The sequence below is a fragment of the Podarcis erhardii genome, assembly GCF_964252035.2.
Source record: "Podarcis erhardii genome assembly, chromosome: 5".
In the NCBI taxonomy this organism is placed as follows: domain Eukaryota; kingdom Metazoa; phylum Chordata; class Lepidosauria; order Squamata; family Lacertidae; genus Podarcis; species Podarcis erhardii.
Genome location: NC_138509.1, coordinates 59,939,762 through 59,951,947, shown reverse-complemented (window position 1 = coordinate 59,951,947; position 12,186 = coordinate 59,939,762). Strand labels below are relative to the sequence as shown.

The following is a 12,186-nucleotide window of genomic DNA, read 5'->3' as shown; positions in this document are numbered from 1 at the left end:
AAAGAAGCATTTCATTGGCTTCCTGCGAACTACCAGGCTTAAGTTCAAGGTTGTACAAATTCCTAAACAGCTTGGTACCTGAGTTCTGAAAGGAATACCTCCCTGAGTGCGACACATGTCTTGAGATCACCAAGGGAGGTCACCTAGGACAGGGCCTTCTCAGTGGTGGCACTCTGATTGTGACATTCTGTCTCAGCAAAAATATATTTGTCCCCCGGATTATCAATCTTTAGATATCAGCTATAGACATATTTTTTTCATCTGCACTTTTAGATATAAATGCCCAAAGACCCATCTGCTTAGTACATTATGTTTTGTGTTAAGTAAGGTTGTTTTAAAGATGTCATTTATAGGTGTTACAATGTTTTGCAGTTATTTGATTGTGTTTTCAGATTTTATACACTACCGTGGGCTCCTGTGCAATGAAGGGCAATCTAGAACTAAAACAAATAAAGAAATGAAATATTTAATAGCTATGTTAATCTTTTGGTCTTTATGCATACTTATAGCTAATGGGCATTTGTATCCTGTAACAGTGCACCATTTCACATTAGAATACATTCTTTCCTAGCTAGTCCATGCCTTTACATTCTGTATAGCTCAAGTTTCCACCACTGCTTTCGAGTTGGCGGCAGGTTTCCTCATAAAGCTGGTTTACCCTCTTAAGCCCAAGCACAGAAACCCACAGTTCCTAAGGCTGGAGACACACAATGAAGACCCACCCTCAGTAACAGTACGCATCTCTATATCTCCCCACTGATCTCTCAAGTGATAATGCAGCAGCAGGTAGTTGGTTGGTCAGGAATCCAAAGGTAGCATCCAAGGGCCCTAGGCAACAACACTGTTTTGCCATCTCCTTGGCATCTCCAGGTAGGAGAGAACCCTGCCTGAAATGCTGCAGAGTTGCTACCAGCGGTTCTCAACCTGTGGGTCCCCAGATGTTGTTGGACTACAACTCCCATCATCCCTGAGCTCTGGCCTTGCTAGCTAGGGGTGATGGGAGTTGTAGTTCAACAACATCTGGGGAACCACAGGTTGAGAAAGGCTGGTTTAGTCCAAAGTGAACTAGATGAGGCAATGTTCTGACTTGCTGTAAGACAGCATCTGATGTTCTAGCCACATACTGGAAGAGGCCATGCCTTAAAAGGGTCAGAAATCCAATCTAACTCTAATCTAGCAGGTGATTCGTAAACTATAAAGATACACGCCTGTTCCTCCTCCTGTTTCAGGAAGGAAGTTCTGTGTTTTGAAGTTGGCATTTCAAAACTTAGCAGGATGTGTTCCCTGGACGTGTTGTTAGAGTGCCCGCTTTCCTGTTGTTCACCGCCCCCATGGAAAGACTAGCTTGCTGAATGCAACCCTATGAACTGTTAACAGGAACACACACACACAGCTATGTTCATATCTTTGAAGCTGAACAATATATCCAGAACTTGTGTGGGTTGGCTGGTGCTGCAATTCACCCTCTGTTGGAGAAGGGCTGGCAACATGATATTTGAAAGTTAATGCTCCTCATCTAAAGGTACAAAGTTCACCCTTCATAAATCGCTTATTTGGACTCCCACCCAAACTCAGAAGAAGTGTTTGCTGCGCTTGTGGCACCCACTCACTTGCAGAAGTTCCTTCCAGACAACCCTTCTGAGGTGGGCCTCCTAACAGTGGTCTTAGTATGCTGCCCTATACATTACCCCAGTAATCAAGCTGCAGCCCACACTGTTCTTGAACTAGGACAATGCTCAGCTATAGAGCAAACTGTGTGGATTATTGCTAATGAGCAAGATTTAGAGACAGATTTAAAGGCAGTTTAAAAGCACGCCTTGTCTAGATTCTGACCACATTCAAACCATACATATAAAGCACTTTAAACAGTCGTGGCTGCCTGTAAAGATGGATTGACAGTTAACCCGCGCTGGAAATTGTAGCTCTTTGAGGGGAATAGGGGTCTTCTAACAACTCAGCTCCTTTAACAAACAACAGTTCCCAGAGTTCTATAGGAAAAGCTACAACTGTGTAAAGTGACGCTGATCTACATATACAGTGGTTCCTCGGGTTACATACGCTTCAGGTTACAGACTCAGCTAACCCAGAAATAGTACCTCGGGTTAAGAACTTTGCTTCAGGATGAGAACAGAAATCACGCAGCGGCAGCACAGCAGCAGCGGGAGGCCCCATTAGCTAAAGTGGTGCTTCAGGTTAAGAACAGTTTCAGGTTAAGAACGGACCTCCAGAACGAATTAAGTACGTAACCAAAGGTACCACTGTATGTTGTGAATGTGGCCTCTGTTCCAGCCCACAGGCCAAAGTGGGATGAGAGGACTTCTACATCAGATTCAGTCTGCTCTTCAGCAGAGTGTCCATTTGCTACAGAAGACTGCCTGCTACTAAGGCAGACAGGAAAGTGTCGGTTGGGTTGGCCCATCGTGCTCATGCAGATGCAGGGCAAGTGTGGAGAACTGGAAGACCATAACCACCGGAAGCTGGCAGAAAATACTGAGCTAGATGGGCAGGTGGTCAGAATTGGTATAAGGCAACTTCCTATGTTTGTATGGCAGGGATCTACCCACATCATTCTCCAGTGTCCTGATTGCATTTTCCTTCCCTCTCCAGCTCCCTGAACCCAGTCAGTAGGCTGTTCATGAGGCAAGATGGCAGGCTCCAGGCACCTGAGAGAGGTGGCAAGGCCGGCCTCTGAGGAGCACGCTGCCCACTTCCTTCTGCACTTGTAGGCCACCACCTCCTCTGCTGCACACCCAGAGGAGAAGGAGCATTTTCTGTTTTTCCTCTAGGGGCAGAGCAACCTGGGGCGGCCCTGCCAGTCAGTGTTCAGGACGGCTTCAAACTGCTTCTCTGCTCCTCAGGAGTGGTCTGAAGAGGCCTGATCCAACCCACCAGATCTTTGTAAAAGGCCCACCAGCTCCCAAACCAGTGTGTTGCCAGCATCAGTGATGGTGAGCAGTGCTTAGGGGCAGATCAGAGTGCTCAGGTATGAGGAAGGAGCAGTCCCATCTGCTCTGATGCACCTGGAAAAAAATGGAGCAGACCTGAGCACTGCTTCCTGTTTCCGGGCTGCTCTGATCTGCTCCTCAGTACTGCTCATGTTGTTGATGTCTCAGCATACACCAGGGTAGTAATTAAATAATGGCACTGACCTAGAGGAGGAAAAGCACTGCAATATTAGTTGGAGCCTCTGATAGGTTTGGCTACTTTGTGTGTCTCTTGTAAGGAGTTATGCATACCAGAGCGGGGGGCTGAGCAGAGAATGCATGTCCTTATTTCCACCTATTTCATCCCCTTTTGCTATTATTATTTTCCCCGTCTAGATGTCTTTTAAAATCTCCCAGAGATCACTTATTCACTCATCATGCCATTGAAAGCCTTCCTGTGTTACATTAAGAAGTTTTCTTTCTGTACTTGCAGACACTCCAGCCCTGGCATGCTTCAGAATACAGGACATAGGTTTAAATAGGGGTAATCTGCTAATCCATATCTCTCCTCTGCCTGTGTGTGCGCCTGCATGGATGGGAGAGAGTGTAAGGGTGTGGCCTGGCCACACTCACTTAGGGCCACATCCATTGCCGGCATGTGGCTTCCAGAGGGGTTGCAGTGGACAGTGCAAAGGCCTTGGACCAAAAAACATTATCTGTCTCTCCTCTGGTTGGAGAGTGTCACCTTCCAAAGGCTTGAGAGACATTCAAGACTATCAGGAAAACATCTCTAGCCATGAAAGAACATTAACTCCTGATTACTCATATCTATACTCAACATAAACTGGAGAATGGGATTTAAGGACTCCAAAGTTAAAAACCTAGGGTGGGTGGTATTCAACTGACTTTTACTCAGAGTAGACCCATTGAAATAAATAGATTTAACTCAGTCATGTTCATTAATTTCAGTAGGTCTATGCTGAGTATGACTTACTTGAAACCATCTCTGCATTATTAAAACACTAACAAAAAAGTTATTCACTGTCCTGCTTTTGACTCCAGTTGGATCTCTAACATTAACAAAATGTTTTACAAGCACCACCCTCCTAATCATGTTTATTCAGATTTTTATTTTATTTTAATGAGACTTACTTGGAGGTAAATATGCTTAGGACAATCTTTTTCTCCAAATGAGCAAGTGGAAGTTTATAAAGCATGGAAGTTCTGCCCTTTATAAAAGTAACATGATTTGTTCCATCAATTTAAAATTTAGTATGGAGGATTTATTTGGTGAGTTGTACAAGCTCTCTGGATTTCAAAGAAATCTGATGGAAAAATCAGAGGAATGGGAGTGTCTGTCTCTGATCATTTATTTTATTTTTTGCCAGTTAAAAAAATCTTAAACTTGTCATTTTGGTGACTGAAATTATTTCAAAAATGGAAATGTTCATTGTTTTTTCTTTTGTTAGTTTGTTTAAAATGGGCTTGGCAGTTTTAAAGCTAGAGGGCTTTTAAGTTCCTATTTTACCCAATGGAGAGAGAACTATGGGCAGCAAAGACTCTCCTCCTGGAAGAGAGGGGAGTGGTTGTGGGCGGGAACCCGAGCCCTGCCTCCCACTCACCTGGCTGGCGCCCACGCCTATCAGCAGGCACCCAACCAGGTGCCTCCGAGGGGGCGTGTTCAGCAGCCTAAATGCTGCGGCGCCAGCCCCTCCTCTGCCTCACTCTTCATCGTCCCATCGCGATTCACCCACCCTCCACTCCCTTTGAGCTCAGGATCTTAGTTTTCCTTGGCCTTGCTATGGACCTTAGGTTGGTCACCCTGGTTGTCCGGGGGGCCTAGTAGGAATTTTTCCATTTGGCATTAGGCTTTTTGGTTTTTTCGCCTACCTCGTAGCAATCGTCACAACTTTCATGGTATTGGTGGGTAGGTTAGGCATTGGAATAATGTGTTGTGGTGTCGAAAGGCTAGGTGTGGCCATCGCCTATGCCTTCAATTTTTGGGTATTCCGTTAAAGGAATCTGGCGGTCGTGTATTCTGTCCGATGCCTGCTTGGCGGGAGGCCATGGCACGACCCTCGGTGACATCAGGGGAGAGCCTATAGTTGGATTAGCATCAACAGGCTCCACCTACTGGTGAATAAACCCCCTTCGTTTCAGACTCACCCCTCTCTGAGGGGGTGGAGTCAGCTGACATAATCCAATGCCTAAGCCAATACCTTTTCACTTGCTGTAATCAATAAAGTTGTGGCCTTTTCTTGCCCATTAACCTTATATCACGTGTCCTTGTGTATTCATTCCTTTTTGGGGGGATCGGGTCCTCGAACCACAAAAGTAACTTGTATACAATGAAGACAGGACAGAACCGTAGCTTTTATTTTAAACTGATTTAAAACTAGCCAACCCTAATATATTCCCCCCCCCATCGTGGAATGAACCTATTCTGGTTTACATGGGTGTATTGAGCGATATTATTATGGTAGCTGGTCCTAACAGATTAGTCGTAGTGACATTTTTAAAGGCTAACTTGAGGGGGGGGAGGCATCTCTTAAAGTCTATTCATATATCTATGCCACCCCTTCCAATAACATACTATCATTTGAAAGCATAAAAATATGTTGCAGGAATAACAAGAAAACATGCAAGTCAGTGTTGGAGAGAAGGTGAACTTCAGTCACAGAATGCAGTTACCAGAGATCCCATCCCCACAACAAATATTACAAGAGTACCATTCAATGTTCTTTGACTCTATCAAACCCCCATCAGCTGTCTGGCTCGCAGCAGGGAGAGGTGCTGGAATCCCACCTCCCCTTTCCCCAATAAACCTTTGTAAATCTCAGTGGGTGGGTTTTGCCGCTGCATTAGCTCTTGCCGATCACAAACTTTGAACTTGGGAAGACAGTTTTCCCAGGTCAGATTGACTAGAGGCGGAATGTCTGTGTACATCCATGTGTAAGAAGTCCGTGGTCTCTCCTAGCTGTGTCCTGTTTCTCTTGCATACAGCTGCTTGCTCCACAGACACTTTTCTACAGTGCACCCACTCCCTGTTTGTGTTATGTTTGGTCTGTACTTTCAGGATCTTGGTGTTTTCAGACAAGTTGTGGCCAAGGATAGCATTACCTGACCTATGGGGGCATGTTGGGTGGATGGTCTTGCCATTCAGTATGATAATTTTACTAAATGCCTGATGGACCTTCCAGTGATAATGATTCTGTGAACTGAATGTCAGAAATGTGGCATCTGCTCCAACACTACCTGCTATACTATGGCAGCTGCCACTCCAGTGTAGCAATAATAGTAATTATAATTTATTATTTATACCCCTCAACATTAAAAAAATGAAGATCATGGCCACTGGGCCCATCACCTCCTGGCAAATAGAAGGGGAAGAAATGGAGGCAGTGAGAGATTTTACTTTCTTGGGCTCCATGATCACTGCAGATGGTGACAGCAGTCACGAAATTAAAAGACGCCTGCTCCTTGGGAGAAAGGCGATGGCAAACCTAGGCAGCATCTTAAAAAGCAGAGACATCACCTTGCCAACAAAGGTCTGTGTAGTTAAAGCCATGGTTTTCCCAGTAGTGATGTATGGAAGTGAGAGCTGGACCGTAAAGAAGGCTGATCGCCGAAGAATTGATGCTTTTGAATTATGGTGTTTGAGGAGACTCTTGAGAGTCCCATGGACTGCAAGAAGATCAAACGCATCCATTCTTAAGGAAATTAGCCCTGAGTGCTCACTGGAAGGACAGATTGTGAAGCTGAGGCTCCAATACTTTGGCCACCTCATGAGAAGAGAAGACTCCCTGGAAAAGACCCTGATGCTGGGTAAGATGGAGGGCACAAGGAGAAGGGGACGACAGAGGACGAGATGGTTGGACAGTGTTCTCGAAGCTACAAACATGAGTCTGACCAAACTGCGGGAGGCAGTGGAAGACAGGAGTGCCTGGCGTGCTCTGGTTCATGGGGTCACGAAGAGTCGGACACGACTAAACGACTAAACAACAAAAACAACATTTATACCCTGCCCATCTGGCTGGGTTTCCCCAGCCACTCTGGCTGGGTTTCCAACAGAATATTAAAAACACGCTAAAATAACAAACATTAAAAACTTCCCTAAACAACGAACTGAGGCAGAAGAGTATACCGTTCTCTAAAAGAAGGATCCATGTGAAGAGCACGTGGAACAGTTATGCATTGGGAATTAGACTGTGTTGATCTGATTCACCGAATTACACAAATCATGTTTCTTTGCTTATAAAAATAATAATTGTCCAATCTTAGGGGAGAGCCATGAGATGACATTACTGCTTACAAAATGTTGACTCTGGGAATTATGAGAGTTTTGTTGCTATAAACAAACGAAAAGTATTAGTCCAAGGTTTGGTTGTTTTTTAAAAGGATGGATTCTTGGTTATTTCTGCTATACATGAGGGAGGAAGTGAAAGGACAAAATATTTTTAGGGAAGTCTTTTCCCTCTAACCATAGTGTGGAAATAATTTTCTTGAAATGATAAAACAACTCACCTCTCTTTTGGCTGGGATATCACACTACAAATATAAAACGAGTGATTAACTGGACTGCACTTTGTGCTGGGATATATACACCACAGGCACAAACTGTTTCCCATTTTGTGACAGGGAGTGGTGATGCCGCAAGCTCAGGCACACAAACCACTCAAACTGCCATACTGGATCTTTTAAGGGCCTCGGTCTCATGGAATTAATAGCGCTGCTTTTAATGTAGATATTGCAGGTTATATGGTTTGTGGATCAGTTTTCCACTTGTTAGTGGACAAGGAAGCTCATGCCTTTTGCAGCGACATGAATATTAACAGATGCTGCCTTTCCCTTGCATGATCAGAAAAGCTGCCCTTGGTGAACATCTACCTGTTCTTCTGCTCTCACTGACTCAGAGTCAGCAAGCTTTCAGGGGGGAAAGTGGCAACCCTGTTTGTGGAACCTGCTGAAAAACTGACTAATTTTAACACACATCCAGTGAAGCAGCCATTGTAGGAAATGCAAACTGCAGACAGCCAGGTTCTCCTGGAATTGCACCTGTCCCAGCTGTTTTGAACATTTGCACCAAGTATACTTTATAGTCTGCACCCCCACCCTTTCATATGAAGGTTTGTTTCACGACAAGCTGTCCTAGTTAAAAACTTCTTTTTGTTGTTGCTCTTTCTTAAAAGTACACTTTGCGTGCTACCTTTGACATTTCACATGTTATCTTTGTTGGATGTGCACGTAAGATCGTCCTGTGAATGTAAAAACTGTAACATGTAAATACCCCTATCAAAAAGGCTTGTGGCTCTCATTCAAAGTAAGAAATCCAAGTGTGCTTTCAATAATGTGTAGAATTGTCCAAATATTATTTGCTATCAGCCTAAGGGCATATCTGCGCACTCCAATCAACACAACAAGCTCTGAACCAGTTTCCCAGAGGGTGCATTTGCCAGTGCTGTGGTTGTGCACTTGCAAAATATCAGTGCTTCACACCCTTGAAGACTTGTCTGAACTATTGTTGTGCCTTTCTGTTCTGTAAATACAAGGGATTGTAAAGAGAGATAGGAGAGCAAAGGTACAATAGCAGAAATTCCTCCACTCTACTGTAACGTTTGTCTGGCTACTTGGATGCTTGGCACCGTGGCTAAATTCCCTGTTTAACCTGGCAGAAATCCATTTTCAGCAAATTTGAACAGTATCCTATATTAGTTACAGTTTCACGCTACAGCTGAAATTGTACACTCTGCACTCTGCGTGGCGCTTTTTTAATTTTTCAAAGCAGGTGAAATACCATTTGCGGATTTATCTGTAAATGAATGGAATTGGTCACGGAGAACGAAGGCTGCACACTAATTGGAAGGTAAATTCCATGGAACCTGGAGGGACTTGCACCGTAGGATCAGGCTACAAGGCATGTCAACGAAGTCAACTTGGAGCTTGTGATTAAATATCACTTTCTCCACAAGCCATGGTTTTTGCCATCTACCGTAAAAGAGGATCTACTTGACTTGCACCAGTTCACTCTCAGGCATAAAGACAAAATGCTTGATTACCCCCCTGGAGAATCAGAATGCGAAGGAAGAGCAGGAAAAAGGTCACACTCTTGATAAAATTCAGACATGAAGTATCACCCCAATACTGAATTCCTTGTATCTCCAAAGCTATTTTATAATAATGCACAACCCTGGGGTCCACAGAGACAGACATACTTTTGTTCTGAAGTTTACTTGCACTTGCTTAAAATACAAGGGAGAAGTCTCAAGTAAGCACAAAAGTAATGAATTGCAGTGGAATGAATCACTAGCACAATGAATCACTCAGCCTGATTAAATGTTCTGCCAGCTATTCTCCGTCTTCACTCTCTGGAGGAACAAAGTTTAATTTTAAACAAAATCACATAAAGTTTTATTTGCCATAAAAACCAGATGTGGTATAAATATATCTATCTATCGGTTAACTCATGCAGCAGATAACCAGTTTCCAGAATCGTATCTAATAATGAATTGAGCTCACACACACAGTGTGCTTCGTTCCAGTCCCCCTGGAAATCAAGTTTTCTTTTACCTTGAAACACACTTAGAAAAAGTTTTAAAACTTCTTACCTTGAAGAAGCTCCGGAGAAAATACATTATGCTTAGCATTTTTGGAAAAAGGAATAAGGAGCTGTTCAACCTTTAGAATATCCAAGGCCTGTGTGAATTCCTACACCCCTGCTGTGTCTTTAGTTACATGCTTTCTTGTTGCTATTTTGGACAGACTTAGTACAAGAGAATCATATGAGGCATGCCAGGAGCTTATGCTAAGGAGTTGCATAACAATTAGGGCTTATCTGCGCTGGCTGTACAGTGCAAACAGGTTTGTTCACAGTTTGCTGGCCCCGGAGCATTTCTACTGGGCATGCTCAGAACGATAACCATTGTGTTTGCTAAATGTATAATACGAAGGACCATTTGTGAGCTCATCCAAAGGAGCTGGTAGCCAATGAGACTCAAAGGGAAAGTACATGGTCATTTACATCCTGTCCTTCTCTGCTCCCCCCCCCCTTTTGTTTTGTTTGCCAAGAGTTACCTCAATCAATGGGTATTTAACTCTTCATTTCACTCCTCCTCACTTTAGCCCTTAGCTCAGGGCAAAGAACAGCCACTGTAAAATGCAGACGCTGAAACCTCCTTAAAATCTAGGCAGAAATATACCACTTTAACATCTCCGCTACCTGTTTCTAAGTACAAAAAGCCTGCATTTATATCCCACCCTTACTCCAAGCAGCTACATGTGACGTACATGGTCCCGTCTCCCCACATTTTATCCTCACAACACCCTTGTGAGGTAAGGTTAGGCTGACTGAGAGAGAGACTACATTCAAGGTCACCCGGTGAGCAGGGCTGGCCCTATCATTTGGCAGAGTGAAGCAGCTGCCTCAAGTGGCAGATGCTGGAGGGGAACAGTACAGAGGTGTTGGACAACAGAGTTGTGCATGCTACACAGTATTACTTCCAGTCGCTAACTTAGCCTGCTGCCCTCAGCGTGGTGGAGGATGTTGACCTATCCGTAGTGCTGAACTAAGATTTCCCTGCAATCAGCCTCAGTATACAGAATGAGAAGGTGTCCCTGCCGCCTCAGCTCCCAATGCTAGGTTGTGTGGAAGTGCTCATGAAGCGGCAGCGGCAGCAGGTTCTGGCTGCTGCCGCCATCACTTCTCTGCCAGGGGCAGGCAGGGTGCCCACAGGGATGCCACGTCTTGGCATTCCAAGGCAGCTGCCTCAGCCTTCCTCATAGGCCCTTCCTATTCCTGGGATTGTCTGCATCGGTTTTCAATCAGACACACCCCGAGGTAATGTAGAATCGATCTTCAATGAGCTTTTCTTTTCAGAATGAAACCAGATTCTGAAGGAGAATTTTTCAGGGGCAAAAATATAAGCATTAGATCTTGATTGTCTATGGACTATGTAGAAAAAAAACCTGATCCCCATTTATTCTAGAAGAAAATGCAATGTGTCCACAGACCTGGATTTCAAATCCCAGGTCAGTCACTGGGTGGCTTTGGGCAAGTTATTGCTGAATCACTTTCTAAGGAGTCAAGCAAGTAAGAATACTTCATTTGAACTAATAAATAAACTACAGAAAATGCAAGAGCTGATTGTTTCCTCCAGATGGGACTTCCTCTCAGCCAGTTCCTCTATGAGTCTGCTTTTCTGCTATGCCAATCTGCAGCCCGTTACCTGGATGCAGACAGGCTGACAAGGAGAGCAACCCCTGGGATTAATCCTGTAGTTCAGCTATCACTCAGCCCCCTTCTCCATATGTGACCTTCCTCACAAAGCTATTATGAGGGTAAATGAATTAAGGATTGTATTTAAATAGGTCATTGAACATGTCTCCCCAGAGTTTGAGGGATTAAGTGTTCTATAAATCAAAGTAAATTAGTAAATCGGGGTTATCTGCTCTGCACCATAGGGGACTTCTTAACCAATGAATTGCTCAAATCATTCCTTAAAAGTTGGAGCCAAAGGAAAATGAATTAATTATTGCAGTGGCATTTTTAAAAAGCAACATGGTTCCAAGCAATGCATGCTAGTCCCATCCTGATATCATTACATGCAAGAGGAGGCTGTATACATGTGGCTGTCCATAAGGTCCTGCCATCTTTACCTATTGGGGTGATTGTCTGTTAGGAAATTGCCTTCTCCCAAATGGGTCGGTACTGACAAAGCTGGTTGCCATCAATCAGAAGTGTAGGCACGTTACAAATGCACTGCATCGTCTTGGGAGCACAGTTTCAGTTCTTATGGAGATCATGCAGCAAGCAGAAGATGGAGCAGACTTGTCTCCATTGCTCCACTAAAACCAATGGTGAAAATTGCAAGAGAGCATATTTCAGTTTAGGAAAAACTTCCTGATGGTAATAGGTGTTCAAGAGTGGAACAGGATGGTTCAGGAGTGGTGGGCTCTCCTTCACAGGAGATATTTAAGCAGAGGCTGAATGGTTATCTGTCAAGGATGCATAGTGGTATCTTGCAATGCAGATCCTGTTATTAAGCATGTATTAAGCATGACATTTGGAATAGATGGTTTTGTCTTAATTACTGCATTGCATTTGTAACCCATCTTTCTTCCAAGGAGCCTAGTGTGATGTACATGACTCTCTTCTTCCCTGTTTTATCCTCACAACAACTCTGTGAGGTAGGTTGGGCTGAGGGACTGTTACTGGCCCAAGGTCATGAAGAAGTTTTATGATCTCCAACCGCAAGTCTTGACGGTG

The 12,186-nt window shown here is 44.1% G+C and overlaps 2 protein-coding genes across 9 annotated transcripts in view; one reads left to right on the top strand and one right to left on the bottom strand.

Annotated features, from left to right (window-relative positions):
• GPR148 (G protein-coupled receptor 148) overlaps nt 1–12,186 on the top strand; it is an 80,583-nt gene that overhangs the window by 16,953 nt on the left and 51,444 nt on the right. The window lies entirely within an intron of this gene.
• The window catches only part of ARHGEF4 (Rho guanine nucleotide exchange factor 4), a 154,345-nt gene that overhangs the window by 126,827 nt on the left and 15,332 nt on the right, over nt 1–12,186 (bottom strand). The window contains exon 1 of one of the 2 annotated variants that reach the window (XM_081864041.1): nt 9,530–9,686. The exons of the other annotated variant lie outside the window; for it this stretch is intronic. Within the exon in view, the coding sequence (XP_081720167.1) occupies nt 9,530–9,568 (39 nt within the window). The 5' untranslated portion in view covers nt 9,569–9,686. Of the gene's footprint in view, nt 1–9,529; nt 9,687–12,186 lie in introns of those variants that run through there. 2 annotated transcript variants of the gene reach the window in all.